The 25,820-nt window shown below is 38.3% G+C and overlaps 1 protein-coding gene across 1 annotated transcript in view; it reads left to right on the top strand.

The window, feature by feature from the left end:
- Positions 1-21,723, top strand: part of PGR (progesterone receptor) — a 37,479-nt gene extending 15,756 nt beyond the window's left edge. Inside the window, exons 4-8 of the mRNA XM_064718570.1 lie at positions 4,489-4,791; positions 6,145-6,289; positions 9,518-9,648; positions 12,719-12,876; positions 14,293-21,723. Of these exons, the coding sequence (XP_064574640.1) occupies positions 4,489-4,791; positions 6,145-6,289; positions 9,518-9,648; positions 12,719-12,876; positions 14,293-14,448 (893 nt within the window). The 3' untranslated portion in view covers positions 14,449-21,723. The remainder of the gene's footprint in view (positions 1-4,488; positions 4,792-6,144; positions 6,290-9,517; positions 9,649-12,718; positions 12,877-14,292) is intronic.
- Positions 21,724-25,820: the final 4,097 nt, after the last annotated feature.

The raw sequence follows: 25,820 nt of genomic DNA on the forward strand, positions 1-25,820 counted from the left end.
TTGTCCCCCCTCTTCTTTTGCTTGTCTTCCATTTTTACAATGCCTTTGTTGTATCACATGAGCAAAATTTCCTACCCATGACTTGATGTGCTCATCAACACAATATGATTCATATATGGAGTGTTACAGGGCTTAGATAATTTTCCTAAAGACATCAGTGATCAAAGGGCTGGGAAGCCTGCCATACGAGAAAAGGGTAAACATGAACCAGCTCTGTGCCCAGGTGGCCAAGAAGGCCAATGGCACCCTGGCCTGTATCAAGAATGTGTTACAACCAGGATTAGGACAGTGATTGATTGTCCCTCTGTACTCTGCACTGCTGAGGCCACACCTCGAGTGCTGTGTCCTGCTCGGGGTCCCTCACTACAGGAAAGACATTGAGGAGTGTGTCCAGGCAAGGGCAACAGAGCTGTCGAAGGGTCTGGAGCATAAATCCTATGATGAGCAGCTGAGGGAGCCAGGGTTGTTTAGCCGGGAGAAAAGGAGGTTTGGGAGGGACCTTCTTACTCTACATCTGCCTGAAAGGAGGTTGTAGCAAGATGGGTGTCGGCGTCTTCTCCCAGGGATCATGTAGCAGTATGAGAGGGCATAGCCTCAAGCTGTGCCAAGGGACATTCAGCTTGGACATTAGGAGGAAATTCTTCACAGGTAGGGTTGTTAAACTTTGGAATGGGCTGCCCAGAGAGGTGGTGGTGTCACCATCCCTGGAGGTGTTTGAAGAAAGGCTGGACATGGCACTTAGTGCTGTAGTTGACAAGGTGGTGATGCATCAAAGTTTGGGCTTGGTGGTCTTGGAGGTCTTTTCCAAGCTAAAAGATTCCGTGATTCTCTGATTCTGTGAATCGGGTTTGTTCAGCTGTGAGAAAAGAAGGCCTAGGGGACACCTTATCACTGGTTTCCACTGTTTAAGGGTGACTGCAAAGAAGATGGAAACATGGAAAAGGCAAGGGATAATGAGTACAAGTTACTCCTAGGGAGATTCTGATTAGACACAAGAGAGAAATATTCTACAATGAGAAAAATCAGCCACTGGCATTATTGCCCAGATCACTGGTGGCCTCATCACTGTTGAACACTTTTAAGATTCATCTGGACATGGTGCTGGGTGATCTTGTCTAACTGTGCTTCTGCCAGGGAAGGTTGGACTGGATAGTCCATGAAGTTCTTCGCATCCTGGAATTCTGTGATTCTGTGATAAAAGCCTATACGCAAATTTCCAATTCTTGGAATAAAGTGCATGCTTAGAGACATCCTTGAGTATTTTAAATGAATTGGAATTGGCAATACTTTAAATATTTTTTTGTGTTTACAACCTGTATAGGTCAAGATTTTGTGCATTTTGTGATTTCTGCCGTTTAGAACTTACATAGAGATATTTTTGTTCTTTTACCTCTGATACTTAGTTTCTTAATGCTGGCCTTGAGTTAAATGCAGACTTGCTATATTACATAATTAACATGAGAAACACTGAAATTTTACAGGATATTAATGATAAGCTTCCAAAAATTACTATATTAATTAAATTAAACTTACTTCTTAGGGAAGTACACCTATCTTCCATTGAATGTCACTGAGTGGCAACCATATAGACAAAAGTGTAATATTTTATTATATGGACAAAAGTTCAATTTTTCAACCCTAAATTCCAAGCAATATCAAACCCCTGAAATTTTGAAAGAAATTTTAAATCAGTAGTAAGTAAATTATAGGATAGCAACCAACAGCTTCAATAATTTATTTCCATATATGGACTGTTTTGTCTTTCCTAATCTATAGAAGGAACATATCAATAAAAATATGCAATTCACAGTACTGTGTTTGTAATTTTCTTTGAAAGTGTTAATTGTCTTTGGGCTTTATAACCTCATAACTTGAGACATTAATCTATCCCCTTTCTAATCTTAAAACCTAATAGAATAGCAGGTAGCTGGATCAGGTCCTGGAATAAACAAGTACTCAACTCTTTTATTTATTATGAGTGAATGTGTAATTTTTTCAGGCTGATTATCACAGATTCCTTGTTCAGCTGTATTGCTGAATGACTGTGTCCTTCATTGTTTCAATCAGCTTTCAGTCCGCAGTGCAGTGATTACATGCAGAAAAAGGTGAATTAATTTTCCAGGTAATATTTTCTGAGGTAGGATCAAAGGGTTTATTAAAACCAAGATGTGTTCCTTCTGCTTTGCTGCTTTCTCTATGTTGTATACACCCTCCTAAGGTGTGCACGGCTTCTTTTTCTACACAAAAAGCAGGAGCAGAGTGACCTTAAAGTAAGGGCCATTGTGTTCTGTCAAGAATAATACATCATTGATGCTTTTCACCTCATTACAGGGTAAGGAGATGGGTAGTGAGATGTTAAACTTCTTCTAGAAACCCAGGTCTTTTATTATAAATTGTCTACCATCAATAATGTCTAATTGCCTGTATGATTCTGTATACCTAGTTAAAAAAAAATTAAAATACAGAATTAGGTAGTAAGGACAAAATCATAATATATTTGATAGTGGGATTAAACAGATTTTTTAAAATGTTTTCTAGGTACATGTAGAACACAAGCACTATAAACATGCTATTCATAATAATCAAGGGTAGGGGAACAGTGAGTATGAAGAAACTGCTTGAGTGGTTAGCTGTCTTAAAGTGAGGTAATGAAAATGTTATCAAAAATTTTGTGCTGCCTAAATATGCACAGACATATAGTATTAAGAAGTATATATTATAGTATTAAGAAAAATAGTTGTCAGTGTGGATTGGTATTGTTTACCAATATTAATAATTGGTATTATTATTGGTATTATTATTATTCTGGGACTAAGGGGAGACATTTACTTATCTTACAGCAAAACTTACCTGCTTTGTAAACAGCAAATGAAAAACTAAGATATTGTCCAATCTCCATTGTTTTCCTTATGTTCTTTAGAGTTTTTATTAATTTCATGTGGTCTCCTTTGTTGTAGATGGGAAAGTTTGCTGCGAGTTATTAATAGCCACCTCTCTTGTAGATAGGTAACAAGTGGATTTGTTTTACTGATAGCTGTTAAGCAACATAATTAGCAATAAACACACGAGCAGTTCTGCAAACCAGTGTGACATTAATTCTGATACATTTAATCACTTGGAAACATGGGTACTTATTAACTACTAACATTTCCATGTGATAACTATTCTGTTTGGTTTCTTTCTTTACTTGTTCTCTGAACTGTAAAAGTATCTGAAGCCATTATTTCTGAAAATACCTGAAATCATTATTTATGAACTATCAAATGCATTGTTACTTCTGTTTTTCCTTCATGCCTACACAATACTTAGTGGGAAATTCCCAGCGAGTTTATGACTATGTATAGGTTTGTTATGATAAAAATTGGCTCTAGGTCTTTCAGCATAATAAATTGTCTATTCTTTTGTGGGTTTTTGTTTTGCTTTTTTTTTCCTTGGTTCAGCTGTAACATAAGATGCAACTTTGTGTTTGGTTCTTTACTAAGAAATCTCGAATTAGAAATATTTTTATTCTTACCATAAGTGGTAAAATGAGCATATGATTGTTGTGGCACTTTATACTAATCTAATTAACCTGCAATTAAGTTAGTGGGAATATGAACCCTGAATGTCATTGCATGATGAGTGTTACTGTTTTTGCCATCACCCCTGTGTCTATTTCTATTCCCCTGTCATGTAAATCAGGCCATAAGTATTAGTATTTTTATTGCATTTTTTGACCTTTTTCCCTAAGACAAACTTGTTTGGCAGAACTAAAGATCTAGCAGGGTTTTCATCATCTTTGAGGATCTATTTAAAGCAAATAACCATACTAATGTATCTGTGCTTATTTTGGGAAGGCAGTTCAGCTATTAATTTGTTTCAATTAGTGTTGTTCATACCACTGTAGTATGGAAGTAACAATTAAAAATACCGAGACAGGGAAATTATCCTTTAGGAAATGAAATATCTTCTAAGAGTTTACAGTATTTGTCAGTCTTTCACTCATCCCTCTGGGCACCAAAATAAGATTCAACCATGACACTGAAATGCTCTTAGGGAACTGGAGGAGAGGAGTTTCTATGTGTAGTAATTAATTACTAACATTTTTGGTTTTGAATATTAGGGAGTAAAAGAAGCAGTATCTTTAATTGACATTGAATAGAAACTGAATTGTCGAGCCAGCTGGCTCAGCTGTTGGCATATGACAGAACAGTGGGAATTGAACCAGAAAACCCTTTACGAGGTTACTGTAACCTAGAATTCATGGCAATAATTTTAATGGGTGGGTGCTGTTCATCCCTTAGTGAAAGGAGCAGGATACAGAGGGAGAAGCTCTAAAGAATTTTCCATTATCATTTTTCAATTACATTAATAGTCAAAAAATAGAAAATTTATTCTGAAGACAGCTCTGGTTTCCTTGTATAGATTAAAAGTGTAATCCAACATTACTGGAAAATACTAATGTTCTTGGTTAACTCTTTCTAACAGATCAACAATTTTTTTTTTCAGGTCGAAAATTGAAAAAGTTTAACAAAATTAAGGTTGTGAGAACATTAGATGTTGCACTCCAACAGCCAGCAGCCCTTCAAGATGAAAGCCAGGCTCTAACCCAAAGGCTGTCCTTTTCTCCAAATCAAGAAATACAGTTTGTTCCCCCAATGATAAGTGTTTTACGAGGCATTGAGCCAGAAGTTGTCTATGCTGGTTATGACAATACAAAACCCGAAACACCAAGTTCCTTGCTCACCAGTCTGAATCATCTTTGTGAGAGGCAACTTCTTTGTGTAGTCAAGTGGTCTAAATTACTACCAGGTAATATAATTTCTTATATGTAGTGAATTGTATTTAAGCAAATATTTCATGAGAGGAGCAGTCTGAAGCTAATACTATTGACTACCTGTTAATTCTTTACAAATTCAGAAATTATTAAGCTTTCCCTTATCAGATAATTTAACTAATCAAATATATTTAAATAGGGAAGCACATTTGAAAGAATCCATCTAAATATTTAGATTCACTCCAAGTAAGCACAGGAGCTCCGACAGTTCCTGTATGTGATTGTTATTACAGCCTTTCTTCTATTTATTCATTTGATATAAAAAAGGTCGTATATCTGCTTATTCTTTATTCTTCTTATTACTAAAATGAATTTTTGAAAGCGCCAAAAAGTAAAATTTTTATAAATAATACCAATTAGAAGTAAGCTGCTCACAAACAGACTAGTAATAAGAAGTAATTGAATGAAGATCCAAAACTGAATTGAAAAAAAAGATCCATGTTGTATATTTATGTGTGCTGTATGGTGATAGGGATCATCATGGTCATGCTGGGATATATAGAAATCAATATATTGAGGACAAAGCCTGGAAAATAGTCTCATGTGAGCTCAGTTCGACACTGCTGCTGCAGAAAGCAGTAGTCTCAATCACTGCTCTTCCCATTGCATTTGGCACTTAACAGACCTCTTGAGTGAATTGATTCATCTCACTAAATGGGAGGAAAAGAAACCTTTTTTTAGCCCTCTGTGTTTCCTGTTGTCTTCATGAACTGAATCAGTTCACTGAGGAGGAGCATGAGTGCCAAAGCTTGCTTGAAGGAGGTAACAGGACCACACAATGAGGAACAGGAGTGCTCCTTTCAGTGGCAGGAAGCTATTAGTTTCACTCAGATAATTCGTCGCAATCTTTAAGTTTTTCAAACAGCAAAAGCGATCAAACACAAGCTCACAACTGAATATGGTTCTCTTAAGTTGAATGCAAGAAAGGTGCTCATATCGGATGTTTTTTTGTGACAGCTGCATCTTATGGTAAGAACACTGATGTTCAAGCTATTGGCATTCAATGAGAGTTGGCTACAGCGATGATGTTACAAACTGTCATATTTTTACCAAAGGAAAAAGACATACATTCCTATCCTCTGAAACAGTCAGTTTTGGTAAAATAAATTTTGGTGTGAACATTTCAAGATACTGGATGAGAACAAAAAGACAAGAGGTTAACTAAGACAGGCAGTTATTACCCAAGCATTGGAGAGCTACATCCCCAAAACTGCTTGTTTTTCTAGGTATTCTCAGTTTGATAGCTCAGATTTGTAATCTCAAAACACCTACTTAGCTGCTGTCTAAATGAGAATGATGAAATATTTTATCTTGAATTTCATTTCCAGGTTTTCGGAATTTGCATATCGACGATCAGATAACCCTCATCCAGTATTCCTGGATGAGTCTAATGGTTTTTGCCATGGGATGGAGATCATACAAACATGTCAGTGGTCAGATGTTGTATTTTGCACCAGATCTGATTCTAAATGAGTAAGTAGAATGCTCCCATGAATAACATGTTGAACTTTTATGTGCCAATGGGAATGTGACTCCATTGAGGCCAAGATTTCATTCATTACTTGTTCTGTTTCAAAATTAATGGCCAAGTCCTCTGACCATATCAAAGTTTAGTATCTTTGGGAGTGGTTTTGTGGGAACCTCAACTATTCTGTGTACATGGTCAAGCAAAAGCAGTTCAAACAGAATTTTAATTATCTAAGGAAAAAAAATCATGCTGTCAGAAGATTTACTTCAATTCGTATGAATAAGTCATGAGTTAATGTTTACTAAATGGGACTGAGTGTAGGTTTTTTTCGTTGTTTTTGTTTGGGTGCTTTTTGCAAATAGTTTGCCTAAAATCTAAATGCTCAGTAAAAAAACTACTTATCAAGTAGGAATTTTAATATAAAGGAAAAATTATATGAGACTGCTCTTTTCTGCTGGGGGATAGCAGAGGCTTTTTGGCTTGGATTTTCCTTCACTATGCTATTTAATTTAGATAATCATCATTTCAGTCTTTGTCAGTTTTCCAGATCCGCAAATCAATATTGTCAGACTTGTAATTTTATATTCTTTTGTTATAGTACATGGAAGGTTGCCAGGAACAGTAAAACATAATTTAATCCCTATATTTATTTTTCCTTAATAAATTCTTCTCCGTTTTTTTTTCTTAAAATACTGAAAGAACTGCTATGAAGCAAGCTGAAAGAAAAACAGGTATTTTGTAAGACATGATGTTTAAGGATTAAGGGGTGGTTTGCAGAAGACACCTGATTTTAAAATTTTTAGATGTGCAAGATCCTCCCTCCTTTGTAGAAGATATTCAGTAGAGCCAACCCTATAGCTTCTGACCTTTTTTTCTCTTTCAAATGACTGTAAATCACTGCGAGGTTGTTGAGTAATTAATTCTTTCCTGTCCCATTTTTATTAATTGTGCTGTACAAATTGAAATACTTAGAAGTGATGAGATTGAATTAATTTCTGGCTGTATTGTTGTCCCAGCATAGTTTTATATATCTTATGGTTACATTCAGAAGAAACACAGAGTGAGTTGATAGCTTTAAGCAGTAATGTCATGTCTTGGAGTATCACCCCGCTTGTGCACCACTGCTGACGTCTTGTGAAGAAGACTAAGTACTTTCTTTGGGAATGGTGTTAAGATTTATGAACCCTGATTGTAATCCACCAGAGACAGATTCTTACTATCAACTCAAGATCATCTATGCTGGGTGCTGACAACATATTCCTCTCTTGGTTGTAGAACATCTCATCAGGGTCATACTAGAGATGTTATAAACAAGGAGATATAAAAAGTGAATTATGCACTGAATCATATCTGCAACTATTTATTGGAAACAAGTTAGCTTTTAGATCAGTAAAATGTAAACAACTTTATCTATGATGATGTCAAAGTTTGTACTTTAATGTTCACCTTAAGCAAGGGTAACTGCTGAACATTGCCAAAAAAGTTAGCTGTCCTGGTCATGCATCCCCATGACTTTAGCTGAGCTGGACCAAACACTCTGTGGCTGCACTGTCAAACAGATGAGTTTATATGCCTGAGAGGTGCCCCAGAAAAAGCCATTCATTAGCGGATAGAGATGATCCCTGACATGACTCACCGTGTAGGAGTGCAGGCACTAATGCCAGAATCACAGGAGTGTGTGCCTAGAGGTAGAAGGAGATAATAGAAAGTCCTTTTGCAGGGGCAACACACACTGTAGCTGTTTCATAATTACCAGGAAACCACAATCCAGAGCTTGTGTCACAGCCATTCTATCGTTTAGTGAACTGAGTTGTAATGCTTCTAGGGAAGGATGTGTTTGGTAGCATCAATTTCAGACCAAGAAGGCCAGTAGTGCTAGTTTGACAAAGATTTCTTTGTGTTAACACCCTGCAAGGACTTACCGTTCTTGTATTTTGCAGTGTCTGAAAATTTGAGTAAGAACAACATTTAAGCTGCTAAACCCTAAAAGCTGCTATTGCTCTTCATAGATAGTAATTAAGAAGAGACGCTACCAAAAAGGAATAGAAAAGGAGATTTAAAGTAGATGAAGAAACAAGTCTATTCAGGTCTAAAAGATTAAATTTCTATGGTTATGTCATTTAAGAGCTGGTACAAGATATTAGATGTTGAACAACATTGAAATAATTTTCATTCAAGCTGACAGTAACACTTTGACAAGAAAAAAATTCAATGCATTGAAAAAGTCTTTTTTAAATGGAAAATATCCTGTTTTGTTTGCTGAGGTCACTACCTGCAGTCAGGTTGGAATGCTGATCTGAACTCACTAAGAGGTGTGCAAGCAAAATTTAATCTTCCGGTTATTGTACCTAATTCATCTGGATTGGGATGAATTTGGACTGATTTAAAAGGGATGCCACATTTTAAAATCAGTCCAAATTATTGGATCATCAGGTTAATATGCAATGAATTCAGTCTAGATTAGAAACTTTGTAATGCTACCATTGCAGTCATTTCAGTTGAAAATTTATCCTATTGAGTATATGCAATAATATATACTCAATATACCAAAATCACAAAGAGAAAAGTGGTATCAAAGTGCTGCAAAAAACCCCACAGTTTTATGTATTTCCTGTGTGATTTGTTCCAGTTACTTCTGTGGGAGTTTAGGAAAGGTTGTATTAATGTCTCCATTTACTTAGCATGTAACATTTTTAACTGTTTCTTTAATGGCATACCATGCTACAGAGTAATATCATTGCTGCTAGAAGTACCAGGCTAGAGTTGCTACAAAGTATCTTGATACAGATATTTTTGGAAATCCTAAGAATAAGTTTTTCTGTAGACTTTCAGATTTGTCTTCAGTTCTATGCTTTGAAACCTTTACGGAGATAGACGAATCTATTGACTTCTAAAATAAGATAGTACTTCACATTATTCATCAGGGTATTTTTAATTAGTAAACTCCCTTTATTTTTAGTGGTTAGAGTTCAGCTTTGATAATTTTTGGTTTCTTTTCTGGACAGCAGTAACAGATTTAACATCCAAAATAATAGCACATTCATTGCAATAAAAAACTAGCATAGGAACAAAAATAACCAGAAAATTGTTTACATGTATAAGCTTATCTTTAATTTTTGTAATGTGATAAACTGCTAATAAGACCTTTCTTTCAAGCAGTTAGTACTGGAGACATTCTTTGTCTTTGTTTACATGTTTTTTAATTTATTTTTTTAAACTTTTCTGGGTGTAAGACAGAGGATGAAAGAATCATCGTTCTATTCCCTGTGTCTATCCATGTGGCAACTCCCACAGGAATTTGTCAGACTTCAAGTAAGCCAAGAAGAGTTCCTGTGTATGAAAGCACTGTTACTTCTCAACACAAGTAGGTTCTTTTATTTCTTTTTAACACATCACTACTAAAAGGGTTTTGAACCATGTTGTTTAACTTGACAACTTGACAATCACTAAGCTCTATGGCTTAACAAATGGAACTATCCTAGATGGAATGTTAGTGTTGTAAGACTAAAAATATTTTTTCTAATGTTTATAAAGAACAAAGAATTTGTGATTCATTGTTGGTTTTATTGTACTGGGGAAATGTTGGATCCCTTTTGACATATGGCCATACTGTGTTACACATTTTCAAAACAACTGTGCAGTATTTCTGCGTGGAAACATCGGTTCAAGTGACTCTACACAAATTTAAAAATCTCCAACCAAATCAAAACAATCTTAAAAGTATTATAACACATTTAAAAATAAAATATTTAATAAATTATCAAGACTGAGGGCTTTATCTTGACCAAGATCTTAAAGCATGTTTGCTAAGAAGAATTAGGGAAGTGGCCATCACAAACAATACAAGCAGTTATTCAACTTTTTATAGTTATAAATAGGTGAAGTTTAGCACAGATATAAACAAATGGAAATGTTTTTCTTTGGTTTGTTGTTCTGGAAACAAAATCCGTGGTCACTTAATTATACGCATCTTTTAAAGAATGCAGCGTACAGCTGCATTCCCCATTACATAGGAAATGTGATTTCTCGTGAACTTATCTTCCAAAATCTTCTCTGAAATACTAAAATTTGCATTTGCTAAGGCCATAATTCTTAGTTATGAATCCCCAAATCCCCAAATAGAATTTTTTTAAAGTTATACAGGTGCTGTTAGACATGAGAATAAGCACGTTTGAAAAATATAGCGGAAAGAATGTAAAAGTTTGGTTCTCAACACACAAAGGGGTCAGAGAAGAGATGTGCAAATCCTGCATGACCTGCTTCTTGGTTTTACAAAGTTTAGTTAATTGATAAGGAATTAAAATTTAGTCCCTCTCAATCTGTTCATGGCTGGTATTTGCATAAACCCATTTGTAAAAAAAAAAAAACAAAAAAAACCTGGTCTCAGCAGAGAGTAAGTTTAAAAAGATATGAACATAGAAATTACTAAAAGAATAGCAAAATTCCATACACTCTGCTAAAGCAGTAAAGGTAATGTGGATAAAAATCTAAAAATCCTGATATAACTCCAGCTGCTTTGTTAGAATATTAACGTATTCCCTTTTTCAATGCTTTCCCCCTTGTTTTCATCCCAAATAAACTCTTTTCTATCTTCTAAAATTTCAGATAAATTTAGATAAATTTGTGACAAATTTGTGATAAATTTCAGCTATCTCTGCTCCAGAAAGTTTATATCAAATTCAAAAAAGCATAACAGTGTTGGTCCAATCCCTCTAATTTTTGAGTGCATCAATTTAATGGAATTCATCCAGTTACCTTTCTTTATCAACTGCATTGCATTCAGAAACTATTTTTTTAAGATGATATTTTTTGTATATGCAGGAAATCACTTAAAAAAAAAAAAGTATATCTACCTGTTCTGATGAGTTTTGCTTTTTGTTCTCTCCTGCATTTATTGTCTTATAGGAATAAACAATTTGTCAGATCTTTGGGAAAAGGAACACACCTAATAGTTGTTGCTGAGACATTTAGTAAACATTTGGTACTGTATAAATATAATTCCACAAAAGTATTTTCAAAAAGCCATATAACCTTGTTGTTGTTTTAAGGTGTTTCAAGATTACTTTTATTTTAGTCATGATGTTCATCTTAATCCACTTCAATTGTGAAAGTGCAGCCATTTCAATCTTTTGTGTACTAACAGTAAATCAAGTCTAATCCTTTAGTCTCTCATTGTGTCTTCTGTTCAATTTATTTAGATGAACTGTTTTTGACATTTTTAGATTATTCCAAAGCAGCAATAATTTGAAATAAACTGAGTGTCAGTCTCTATACATTTCTAATTTTGAATGGACCCCCAGCCTGAGTTTTAACATTATATTTGATTTTACAGTTTTTTCTTTGAGCCTCATTTGGCGGAAGCTTAAATGTAATGCTTTCCAGACTTCTGATTTAAAGGAATTTCTAAATCTTGTTACATAAGATTTTGGCTCGGTTCGTGCCACTGAATAAAAGTATCCTCATTCTTGACACATGTTCAGGGAAGGGTGCAGCTCAAATAGATAGCTACAAGGAACATTGGTCATTAGGTGGGAATGTGACTGTCTTTTTGCAGAATTCAGAGGAAAAATGCCATTCATTGATGGAAGATACCTTCAAAATTAATTTGCAGGGGAAATATAAAGACTTAATTGCTGGTTTAGGGATGTAAGTCAAGGGTAACTTCCATCCAACCCTAAACTCCATCAGAGCCACTTTATATGAAAACATTCCTTAGTTCTCTGTAAAAGAAATATCCAGAATCATCCAGGCTTTGAAAATTAAACTATTCTTTTTCCATGACACTTATCACTAGTAGCCACTAACAGGTTCTTTTCTCAGTGTTCTCTCCATGGCCTCATTTTTATTCTCACACCTGACCTTTAAGAGAAGAAGGAGTTCAACCAGTTTCTCCTCCTTGCTCATTCTTCTAAAAAGCTGTTCACCTTTAAGTCTCTGATCGGTTCTATTAAGTGAAAGAGGTTCAAACAGGAGGTCTGAGCCCTGGCAGCTTTACTGTCTGCACTGCATTAGAGCTGTTAGTTCATTCCTTGACTCCATTTTGAAGCACTCCAGCTAGATCTCTCTACCACAGATTTGCTGTGAAGAGGGCAGACCCTCAGCAGGATAAGCACAGATCAGTCCATAACGTGTTTCCCCAAAGACTGGAGTGGTTCTTTAAGCCATATTTTTTTTTTCCCCAGCTAACACATGTAACTGAAGCTTAGGGATATTTCTAGTCATAAGGCAGTTAGCAAAATGAACTGATTGCTCCTGGTATATCCTTTTGACTAATTGTATCACTGGTTTTGGAGTAACTCCTGAAGGGGAAGAAGTACCTGGCACATAATAATGAATTGCACTGTACAGCATGAAATACTGTAAATTTTTTCTGTACTTGAAATTTCACTGCCTTCAGAGTAAATTGTAGCCCAGCTGATTTGGTTTTTTTTTAGTTCCTTTGGAAGGTCTAAGAAGTCAAAGCCAATTTGATGAGATGAGAACAAGCTACATCAGAGAACTGGTGAAGGCAATTGGTTTGCGCCAGAAGGGCGTTGTGGCCAACTCACAGCGTTTCTATCAGCTTACTAAACTGATGGATTCCATGCATGATGTAAGTTGATTTGTTAATGCTTTCTGCTCTTTATGTAAGAAGGAATTTCCTAAAAGGAATTCTATGGAAGGGAGTCATCAGCATTGCTAAACAACAGAAGAACAAACAAAAAACTCCTTTATTGTGTATATTTGTGTGAATAGATAGCTCTATATTCAACATCAGTATTTGTGTTGTGCACATATTTTATGGTATACCACATCAAAGCATTTGTGAAGCATGCATTAGAGTGCTACCATTTTGTTTCATTTTTAGTGTATTATAACCAGTACAATTGTGGGCTTTGATAGGGGTGGTATATATGTGTGTGTGAGCACGTGTATACTTGTTCAGGAAAATAGTGTGAGGTAAAGGCAATTCAAGTTGCAAAGTCAGACTGCTAAGAATTAGTGAAAGGCAACCAAGATTGGATTTCCAACCTTATTTCAACTGGTTTTATGTGGGTATTCTGTACCACTTTTTCAGTATCTGTCTAGGTTTAGAAATTGAGTAATCTTTGACAATTCTAGATACCATGCCCTGGACACTTGAACTCAATGTTGGTTGTGAGAAACTCCGAAGGAGTTCAAGGTGGACAGGACTTTTGCATCTTCGTATTCTTCAGAACTCAGCAAATCTGCATTTTATTTTAATTCAATCTCTTCCTTTTAAATGCATACAGTAAAATAACCTGTGAGGAAGAGAAAGAGGGAGAGAGGCTTGCTGCAAAGTAACAAAGTGGTATTTGATCCATGGAGTATTTTCATTCAAGTCCTGTTTCAGCTCAGGCTGATAAGGTGGTGGGAGATACAAGGAAAAGAAAAACCATCACACTGGAGAGATTGCGTGATGTTAAAGCCTAAGGTAGCAGAAATAGTCCAATATTTAACAACATAATGGTCACTGGTCTGAAATAAAAATTGGAATCTCTCAGGGAGGCTAGAAGAGATGTAATAATCATGTGTTGAGCAGTTGCTTTCAAGGGATTAGAGTCTGTAGAGTTCAGTGTTTGCAGCATACACTGATATGATTATAATGAAAACCATGTCAAAGCTCACAGGCAAGTAGTAAATGCTGCCTCTCAGAGCAGTGTTTAAATAGCAGGTAGTGACCAAAGCACACACATGAATGTGAGAATAAGATGTAAGGTTGAAAGCTTGTTAAGTAGTTGCCATTGTTTGTCACATGCATCTTGAGTGAGGGTGATACTACTTTGTAATATTAGTGAAGCAGTGGTTTTATATGCCTTGCCATAGCTGTATGTATGGTTTTTGCCATTAACAGGGTCTGAAAAGTACCCTCATTCCTGATTCAAGAAAGGACAGGGTAAGGGATAGAATGATGTGAGCTGATGAATGTGTAAGTGGTTGACAGCATGTTTATGTGGCTGCATTACTGTTAGCCTGATTGATCATGTTTGTATTTTATCAAATCCAGCTGGTGAAACAGCTCCATCTCTTCTGTTTGAACACATTTCTCCAGTCTCGTGCACTGAGCGTTGAATTCCCTGAGATGATGTCAGAAGTGATTGCTGCTCAGCTACCCAAGATTCTAGCAGGGATGGTGAAACCTCTTCTCTTTCATAAGAAGTGAAATGTCTTTTCTCTTATCACAGAGATGATACCTGGGTCATTTTTTGTTTGTTTATTTTGGTCAAGATTCTGCAATGTCAGGACTTCAGCATATTTGACATACTTACCCTGCCGACTGCTTTATACCTGTAACATACACAAGCCATTCAAGCTTGATGTACATATTGTGAGTTCCTGATTCCTTAACTGCAAAAATCACAACAGTCATAAGAAATGTTTTGTAAACTTGTCTAAGCTGCTTTTTAGATATGCATATGAATGACAGTGAATAGACTTTCCAGATCTCTAACAACAGTTATACATTTTTCTTACACATTGCACACTCTTGAATTTCTGGTATGACATGGTGCAAAATTTTTACTTTAGCACATTGTGTGCATGGGTACATGTGGGCATGTGCATAATGTAAGATTTTGGAGGAATTAAAATAAATATTGCCCACATTTTCTTACGGATATTTTACTTTTTATTACTGCAATGCCATCAGAAATAAATCATGTGCTAGGCACACAGTGTACATTCATACTCACATCTGTGGTCATGTTGCATTGAAACTCTTGATCCAGCATACTGTTTTCTGCATCATTCAGTGGAGCTCTTCTTCAAAAATCAGAAAGTTTAGGAAAATTTCAGTGTGTATTACACCAGAAGTAATGTGTATGCAAGCCCACTAAGCTTTGGTTTGTGTTATTTTTCCTTAAAAGTTCAGCACTTACTAAAGCTAAATCACTTAGCTGTAATCCTAAATTCATCAACTCTTACATTCTCTATTTCAGAAGCTTTAAATAGAGATGTTTTCACTGACTGCAACTCTTAATAATCTTAATGTTTTGAATTCCAATGCTGAACACTCAATCAGCCATTAGCATCAAATTATAGTGAGATCAGATGCAAAAAGAAATGGAAAATATGACTGCAAACATTTTGATACACATCAGACTCATTTCAGTATGATTTACTGGAGCTACATATTTTCTGTTTTAAAAGCACACCATTATAAATGGAGCAGCTGTAAAAAAGGAATTGGACTCAATTAACTTTATATTCATGTTTTACCATAGAAATGAATATTCAACTGAAAAATTATAATGTGGTGATTTTTGTTCCTTTGATACAGTTATGAAGCAACTCATGCATTTAAGGCAGTAAATTTTAGATATATTCAAAAAAACAGAGAAACAGATAAACCTTAAGTAGAATTTATGAGTGTATTAAAATATGACAGATTTTGCCAGACATTACAAATTATATGTAAACATAGGAAATTGTGAGTCTTGTTTGGATACTTCTGGCCTTATGCTTTTGCTTTTGCCCATGGCTCGTTAGATGTCCCCATTGTGTGCCTGTGTCCTGCTGGTGATGTGTAGCTTGGCCTGTACAGACATATCCTTGTCACATGAACAAAGGCCCCTGGAATACAAGTTCAGTATCCCCAGCTAAATCAGGGTACCCCTCATTAAAAGTATAAGTGATTTTGCTTGTTGGTAAAAATTACATCTTGGTTCTTGAAAAAACTGTGGACAACTGACAAATACAGGAATGTCTCTAGGTGTCCTTACTGGTCATATCATAATTTCCTAAAGTCAACAAAGAAGAATCTACATTACAACTGGGAATAAGAGCATTTTTGAGATCCCCACATACCAATACAAAACCCACTAGAGCTGGTGCAAATGTGTGACCCTAGATAAAGTGGTATAGACAGACTTCTGTGTTAGTTGACAAGGTTTGTCATTTCTAACTGCCCAGGAAAGCAATGTTCTTTGATATTCCATACAGTCTGACTTTTAACTGTGATCCTTAAAGCAATTATGTTTTAATAAATAGCACAAAATTCTTTATTTCTACATCCTGAAGTTTTTTTTCTTTATTTTGTGTTTGCATTCAGTAAATGTGATTTTCAGTAAAAAAATCCATTTCAGTCATTCCACTTTCATGTAACAACTGTATTTCCATGCATTCTTTTGGAATTGAAGTATTGCCACATGATTTACCACCGAGTAAGCAGATTGTCTATGTTACTGTTTAGATTAAACTGATAACAGAAACTTCCCACACTAAAAATTACTCCTCATCACACTAATTTTGAAATTAGATGACAGATCAGGCAGTATGTTTGCCTTAGGAATGCATGAATCTGCCTACATCTGCGTTTTACTCAATCCCTAAGTGGCTGACATGTCACCGTGTCCCATGAACTTGGCAGATTAGTCTGAAATGCACTATATTTGCCTCAAAGGCATAATCAAAAAGGAAAAAAAGATACCTTTAGGGAATAGATAACAAAGCTTAAAAACATTCTCAAATTGTATTTCTGAAAGACCTCTTACTCACAGAAAAAAATTCCCAAAAGTTTGTGGTCATGATGAATTCACTACACAAGATAGAATGATTGGGGAATTGTCTGAAATCATTATGTGATTGTGTGAAGTTTGGAAAAAAAATCCAGCAATGAGCCCCAATTATAAAATGGCCTTTAATGTTCATTTTGATATTGTCATTTGCTCTGGGTTATGTAGAGACTGTGTATAGTGGAAAGGGACCTGGGGGTGCTGGTTGACAGTGCCTGAACATGATCCAGGGTGTGCCCAGGTGGCCCAGAAGGCCGATGGCATCCTGGCCTGGCTCAGCCAGGTGTGGCCAGCAGGAGCAGGGCAGTGACCGTCCCCCTGTACCCAGCACTGCTGAGGCCACAGCTCCAATCCTGTGCTCAGTTCTGGGCCCCTCAGTGCCAGAGAGTCACTGAGGGGCTGGAGCGTGTCCAGGGAAGGGCAGCGGAGCTGGGGAAGGGTCTGGAGCACAAGTGCTGTGAGGGGCAGCTGAGGGAGCTGGGGGTGCTCAGCCTGGAGAAAAGGAGGCTCAGGGGGACCTCAGCACTCTCTGCAGCTGCCTGACAGGAGGGTGTAGCCTGGTGGGGTCATGTGTCAACGTCTTCTCCTGGGTAACAACTGACAGCAGGAGAGGTTGTGACCTCAGGCTGTTCTAGAGGAAGTTCAGGTTGGATATCAGGAAGAATTTCTTCATTGAAAGAATGGTTGGTTAAGTGTGGGAAGGGGCTGCCCAGGGAAGTGTTGAAGTCACCATCCCTGGAAGTGTTCAAGAGATGACTGAACTTACTTCTGTGGTTTAGTTGACAAGGTGGACGTCAGTCAAAGCTTGGACTCAATGATCTTGGCAGGTCTTTTCTAAACTAAATGATTCTGATTCTGTGAACATTGATCAATACACCTGATTTCTTCCTTCCCTACAGAAATCTTGCGTAGTATGACTTTTCAACCCTGCAGCAATGTTCAGAGAGGAATTAGTTGATTTTTTTTTCTGAGTACAAGGTTTTATAGTTGTATGTGCTTATGTCCTTTAATAGTTTTTTAAAGAGCAAAGCATTTTGGACCTGAGCTTTACAAATAGGTCCAAATAGACATCTTGTAGTGCTTCTCAATGTATTAAGCAAGGCAGAATGCTGGATCTTCTTATGGTGTGTTTATACACTAGGAATAACAGGTTTCAGCAGATGGACTTCTTTTCTGACATTTAGGATGTGCCTGACTACATTTTAAAAGTATGAAACCTGTTGTATCAGTTAGAAAGCTTGCCAGCCATCTTCTACAGGCTTTTGTTTCAAGCTATGACTAAAAGTTCTTCATGCACTGAATAATGCAGGCTGTGTCTGAAGCTAAGCCTCTCCTGTTTTGTGCAGTTGAGCATTTTTGACCAAAGCCCTTCAGCCTTACCTTCTGTTGGTGCTTGAGTGAAGCAAACAAACCAACCCATGAAGTCATCAGCTTCCTTTCAGCTCTGTGCAGGTATCATATTTATGGCTTTTAAACAATGTTTTGGGGGTTGAGGTGCCTGGCCATGGCAGCTCACCTGTGTTTGGAGAGGTGAGAACTCCAGCCCCTGCAAGCTGTTCTCTTTGTCTGTGAGTGCTCCGCAGTTGTGCTTGCTGTGGTCCAGGAAACACAAAAGATCAAACACTTGGCTCATGTTTTCAAAGATCTCAGCTGTATCCACAGTTGGGACCAGCCTTTAGGGGAGGAGGAATGTGGGTTCCTTAACACCTAGTCCATGACAGAAGGAAATGTGTTCTGAAAAGTTTTCAGTTGATTTCATGGCACTTTGAAATGGCCTGGTTATATGTTTGCATAATAAATATACATCGTAATTTCTGATCTGCAGCTGTTTCTTCAGCTGCACAGGGGCTATGCTTTCTCGTGCTATATGTGCAACATATAAACTTTCTCATTGAAAGTGAGACCTAAATTTGTGTTTTCTGACAGTCAATGCCTTGTTAGTACCTTAGCTGGGTTTTTTTCTTTCTTTTCAAGTAGTTCTCTCTCCATTACCTTTGCTGGGAAGGTGAGGTGCTTTCCTGTGTTCCTACAGACACCCAAATATTCATCTCAGTTACCAGTGATGTGCCAGGGGCATGAACAGCAGGGGTCCTACAGGAATCCTTCCTTCCTTCCTCTCCTCCCTGCCCAAAATTAAGGTTGGTTTATCTGCAGAGCAGGAGAGGATGGGGCTGCACTCCCCCCATGCAGTGCAGCTCTGAGCACACATTTCTTGCCTTACATGCTGTTTTGTGGCAGGCTGACCTTTCTTTCATTCCAAGAAGTCAGCTTGCAGCCACAGAGCTTAAATCCAAAGCCCTCCCAACTTTCCACGGCTCAGAAGCCTGTGAGCATACTGCCAGGCTGGACTGTCAGCATTGCTGGATTTATTGGTTTGTACTGCTTTGTGTCATGGTGACCTGACTTGAACAGAGATTTGCTTTTAGTTTAGCTCTCTTTTTCCCTTGGAAGATGAAAAGGAAAAAAACTCTAATATTTTAGGTATTTTTTGGTTTAAAATTTACTTTTTTTTTTTTTTTTTCAATGAACGCTATTAATTTATTAGATTGATGTTATTTGCATGCAGAATGGTACTGTAGCTTCTCAGATGCTTGGACAGGAACATGCAGTAAAAGGTGACTGCACAGATATTAATAACTAAGTTAAAATTTATCTGTGTGTTTACCTTTAAGAGAAAATAAATAACACACAGAAAATAGTCTTTAAGTGCTCTTGGAACTATGCAGCAGTTGCATAACTTCAAATACATGAGCAGTGCTGCTCCTTTGATGATTTTTTTGCTCACATTTAGGAATTGTTTTCCCTGGGTTGAGCCCACAGTGCTCTGTATGGGGCATTTAAGCATGTATAGAGGACATCAGATAGTGGTGAGCTTTCATGTAATTCTAGCATATCCTTTAAAACTGGCACCACTTCAATTTCTTACTGGTGTGGGGTGGGCTCATTATAAAAATACCATCACGAGCCTTTTAGTCATAGATCATGTTTTTCTGACCATGAAAACTATGTTACCTTTTCACCTCTATGGGTACAATAGTTCCACCAATTTAACATTCAGGCATATCAGTGAGGAAGTTCTCACAGTGTCATTTAAATAGTCTCACTCTATTGCATTTTCCCACACTCAATTCAAATACCTACCCAGCCAGTTCATGACTAAAATCTCATTTTCCTTTGTGGAGGACAAAAAAAGAAATAAATCATTGTCAGGAAATCAGAACACTGCATCAGTGAGCTTCAAACAAGGGGCTAGATTGAATGAGAAGCAGGTAGGGAGCATAATAATCACCTTTGACTTTGCATCAGAAATAACTGGGCAGAGAAATAGAGAGACCTTTGTGCTATACAGGTGAGATTTACGTGAGCATCACCATAAGCTGCTCATTCCAGGGATGTACAGTTCTCTCAGAGGCCTGTTTTCCATATGCTGGATGGGAATGTAGGAATGCTGTTACACTTCATACCCTGTATTGTTGGGTGATGTCCAGTGTGGGACTCTAATCTGTGATATCTCCAGTTGGGAACAATGTTCTCACTATGGTGCTGCTCAAAGAAATTGATTTATTCTGGCAGGCTGTCTTGGCTGTATGGAGCATGAATAGGGGAAGCACCAGACAAACATGTGCATGGCAGTATGAGCCCACAAAGGTGTGGGTGTGATCTTACTGAGAGTATTTGAAAAAGAAACACCTGGCCACCTGCAGTTAATATGTTCCCAACCATTTCCCTAGATTCCAGCAACATTCCTAAGAGTAAAACATGGATTTTGATGGAGGCATATTCTGTTGTGGACAAAGGACAACACACTTGACGAAAATTTACCACTGTTAAATAGAAAAAACAGTGACATGATGCTGTCAGGACAGGCTCTCAGCTCACCTATGGGGCATTACACACAATGGATGCGAATAATCATCTTTTGGGACTGTCATCACCACACACCAAGCAGTGGCAGCTGAGGATGTCAAGGCTTTTCATTTGAAAATTTAGATGTTTTGTATCCTAAGGCTCAGCTTACAGTACAGTCACACTGCACTTGCCAATTCATTTCTTACAGTAATTTTACACACTCACATCCCCAGTTGCTGTTAGAAGCAGTTCCTAGTGATGGCTACAGCCAGCTTAGGGTTTACTGGGAGACAGAAACTGCCTCCCTTTCTCAAGCTTCACAATACAGGTCATGTGTCTACTTGGCTGCCCAGAGCCAAAAGGTTCCGCAAATCTGACATTAAAAAAAAAAAAAACAAACAAGAAAACAAAAAGAACTCCGAACATCTGAAATTTTGAAAATACTACTTAATAAAGTTTTCCACTTAAAGTATCCTTAAAAGCATTCCCTGAAGACAGACATTAATTTTAAGAAAAACTACATGATAGAGAAAAGCACAAACCAAAGCTGGGCACTCCTGGAATGCATGATCTGTTGAAGTTTCTGAATTTCTTACAGCATCTAAATCCCAGTTTCAAATACTTGGGAAACATTTATTCTCCCCTCCTTCCTGTGCACAAACCAAAGAGCTGGGCACTCCTGGAATGCATGATCTGTTGAAGTTTCTGAATTTCTTACAGCATCTAAATCCCAGTTTCAAATACTTGGGAAACATTTATTCTCCCCTCCTTCCTGTGCCTTCAACACACCTGCTTTTCCCAATGGGTTTCTTGGATGTGTAATACATTAACACTTTGTAGAGTCTTTGTAATCCTTAATGATAAAAATCTGTAGAAAGACAAATAATCCTTAATTTTGGGACATCTTTGGACTGGTCTTCATATTTCTCTGTATTTAACATTCAGGATCATGATAGATACAATTTATGCTTTGCTGCTATTTTTATTTTTTTGGAAAAAAAGACTTGTATAAGATTTCTGTATTTTCCTCTTGAGGAGCTTTCATCTCTATATTTGTACAACTGAAATAATAGCTTCAAATATTTTTGCAAAAGTGTTGTCTTGCTACATTGTGTCATGTCCAATAAACTGAGGATGTGCTTGCTTTGTAGTAGTATGAGAAGTGTTTAACTCTTCAGTAGATGTGCAAAAATCCTCTTGATGGAGACACTTGTGCTGCAGTCCTGCAGGGCAGCTGCTGGGGGGCCGATTTTGGGGGAATACTTTGGCAGCTCCAGGTTAGAGACAATAAACATTGATTAGTCACTGAGTTCACACCTGTATGGCTGGGAAAGGGTAGGTGGGGCAGGGGGCAGAATTGTGTTCCACATTTATTGCCATTCAAACCCTCTACAAGACAGGACATAATTAAACCTCATTTAATTATTTAATTACTTATTTATATCTTTATTTATTCTTACATGGAAGGTTGTGACTTTAATCAAAACTGAAGCAGTCAAACTGCCAGCTGATAGAAGCATCAAAATAAATAAATTACAATGCATTCCCGATCTCCTAGCATAAACATATCCAAAGGGAAAATTTGTTAAAAAGCCTTCCCTGCAGTGCAGAAGGTCCAAGCACAGCAGCACTACAGGAGGTGCTGATGTGAGAGCACAGGCCGTGGCACTGTGGCGGAAGAGGTGCTGGCATGGCACTGCTGGTCCAGATCCTGAGCAAAACCACACCTGAGTAGAGACACCATTAGCACAGCAGCCTACACATTGAGTAATTTGTAACTATTTAAAAGCCAGGGTTTCAGAATAAATTGTCCCTGGACTTTACAGAGCCAGTCCACACCAAGAGCTGGGGCTTTGTGCTGCCAGAATTGGTCAGTGCCAGATCTGTCCTGAAGTGCAAGATGCAGCACACTGCAGGATGCATCCATCCACCATCCATCCATCCTGGGATCCTCAGTCATGGGGGAGAAGAGCTTTATTGTTACTGGTCACGGACCTGGACTGGTGCAGCCTTTCCTTGGCTGCACCAACAGGGCTGCACAACATCACCCCTGGCTTTTAAGGAACTGACTCCAGTGCTCAGGTGATCCTTCCCTCATCCTTAATGTGTTCTGCTTCCCACGCCCCTGCCTTGTGATGTGGTGTGCAACAGGCAAGGAGTGGGAGCTGCAGCCTGGAGAGAGGCACGGGCAGAATGGCTGGGAACTGCCAGGTGTTCTCCATCAACAGGAGAGACCACCCCCTCCTTTCCTGTTCTGAGGAAATACTGGCAAAAAACTGGACTGCTGGTTTAGATGCCACCTCTTGCTAAGGATGTGCTGCAGTGTTAGTGTGCCCTCAGAGAAGGATTAGCCATGCCAACAACGCCAATACTCATGGACATAATTTCCACATAACACAGAACATCTTGAAAGTGATGTTGCAGGTTCATTTCTGAATATCCTCATCCTTGTCAATTGGTATCTTGGATGTTACCAGTGCTCCATGTACACATCACAGTTTGACAGCACTGGGACTTACCACACAGATGATTCATTTTCCAAATTAATTTAGTTTTAAGCATTCCATGCAGTATAAAACAACTGGGGAAGGCATTTAGTCAGTACAAAAATACATTAATTTCTTTTACATGGAAGTCCTATTAACAGCTAGCACACAGAAGAAAATAATCTCTGAGACACTTGAACTTCAAGATGTCAAAGTGACAGAATGTGGTCCTACTGAAATATGCAGTGGAGCAGATCTTCATTGGTACCTTAATTTAGGCCCTTGTTATTTATTTACAAAATGGTGTTCCTCAGGATTGAGTGGAATAGCTTTGTGTGTGCATCTATCTATCCATCTATCTATCTATCTATCTATCTATCTATCTATCTATCTATCTATCTATCTATATCTATATATAGATAAATATCTCTGTATGTAATCTATAGATCTATATATCTATATCTGTGTATCTGCTCTGTCACAAATCAGCCTCAATGCATGCCTCTTTTGCTCAAGGATAGTTTGGGGTTTTATTCTTTTTAACAGACATGGTAATAGAAGGGTATAAAGAATAAAATAAGATTACTCATTATTTGACACAGTATGTCTAAACCCTTTGAGGTAGAAGGTTTTGCTTTAACCTTTGGCAGATGAGAGTCCCCCTAAATGAGATGGGATTTTTATTGTGACATCTCAGACTCCACAATGATGCAGGTGCTCTGGAGCCTGACTCATCTCTGCACAGCACAGTGAGCTTCCTCTTAAACATACTAACAAGTAAAGCAATAATCACTGCCTGCCTACAGGGAAGGCAGAGTGGGCATTTTGTGATTATCTAAATGAAAGAAATGAGCGGTGTCAGAGATGCTGCCCTGTGGGAATTCAGATGAAACCATCATTTGCTTTCCATGTGTCAGTAATGAAGGTGCTGCAGCACTGGAGAAGGCACCAAACTGAGCCAAGGCTGAGGTGATGCTCTGAGGATGTCCAGTATCCTCAACCACCCCCTGTGATTTGGTGTTACCACTGTGTCACTCAGATGTTCCTGCAGGGAAGGCTGACCTAAACGTGTGCCAGGGAAAGAGCCATGCTTGTTTCTTCTGCCTTCAGGTGAGGAGCTATTTGTGAGAGGTTCACACAAATAACACCATGATAAACACTCTGTCTTGATTGTCTCCCTCTGGATATAAACTATCCAGTCAAGCTAGTTAGCTAAAAAGCCACAATATTCACCTGAGTTTCTCATGCTGATGTGCTTACAGATATCATTATTATGATCATGCTTACATTTGGTTTCTCAGGTCATTTAGGAAATATTTCAAGGCATCATTTGAGCAAAGATGAGGAAAAAATATTAAGGCAAGGATTTGGCAGGGGCAGACTTGGTTCTGTGTTGCTCTGAGGGTAAAAGTAATTGTGCTGGTTTGTTTTGTATTGTCTGAACTTCAGGGGGATGGGGAGGGGAGGGCAGGGAGAAGGGCCCATCTGGAAATGTTACAAATCACAGCTGGAAGAGCGTGACACACTCCTATGGCATTCACTGCAGGTTTCTCAGGGAAGGTCTGGGGAGAAGGACATTGTGCAGAGTGGCCATATTTCCCATCAAAGGCAGGCAGTTTGTCCTAATTACAAAGAAAAGAAACAGCCCTTCACAGGACCAAACAAAAGCATTCCTCGAGCAACAGCAATAGCAGGAAATAACAAACTTAAAACGACAATTTAAGATGAGATTTTATGTGAGGATATATCTGCATCACAGCTGCCCAGCAGAAATTTATTTGTACCTAAATGTGTCTGAAGTCTCTGCCTGATTCCTTTAGATGCCCCTGAAGGGTGCATCAGGGCCCCCCAGTGTGGTTTTTGTCTTTTCTTCTTGTGGATTTTCCCTGCTGAGAGGCATCCTGCTTGTTTTGTGGTAATTCAGGGCTCACAGCTGTCACTGCTTACACAGTCTCTGTCTCCAGCACTTTGTGCTCAGCCTCCCAGCTCAGGTGCGCTGAAACCCTTGTTACCTTCTGGTGAGGCTCTTGCAAGCAGCACGTGCTCTATTCCAGGAACCAGTTGTGTCCTGCATGCCAGTTAATTTATTTGGAGGAACACTCCATGGACCAAGCTCAGGTTTCTTATCCCCCTTCTGCCTGGTTTGGGAATTGTCCTCTGAAAGGCTTCTCATGGGGCTTCCCAGTGTGTGGCTGTCTCAGCTGCTTGTGCACTGTGCGGGTGTTTCCCCGGGGCTGCCCTGAGTGTATGGCCATTTCTGGACCATGGAGACCCCAATGAGCTTGGCTAGAGGGCATTGCCCTGAGCTCTGCTGTGCTGTGACACTCTGGGCACCATCCACACCCCACCCTGCCCCAAGCCCACCCAGGGCTGAGCTCCCACCCTCTGAGCCCCCCCACCTGCTGCCATGGCCAGAGCACAGCACTGCAAACCTTGTTTTGAAAACACCCCAAACCCAGATGTGCTGCATGTTTCCCTTTGAATGTGTGGGGTTTTTTTGTAGGAATACAAAAGCAATGAGCGCCAACAAAACTAAATCGCTGATGTTTTTCGTTCAGATGGAACTGTGATCCCTTCTAAGGGCACCCAAGAACCATTAACAGTAATTTTAAATGAAATACACCCGTGCTGGGTCTAACTAATCAGTTCCTCAATTATACTGGCAGAGAGATGTATTCCAATTACCA

Source organism: Zonotrichia leucophrys, chromosome 1 (assembly GCF_028769735.1).
Source record: "Zonotrichia leucophrys gambelii isolate GWCS_2022_RI chromosome 1, RI_Zleu_2.0, whole genome shotgun sequence".
In the NCBI taxonomy this organism is placed as follows: Eukaryota; Metazoa; Chordata; class Aves; order Passeriformes; family Passerellidae; genus Zonotrichia; species Zonotrichia leucophrys.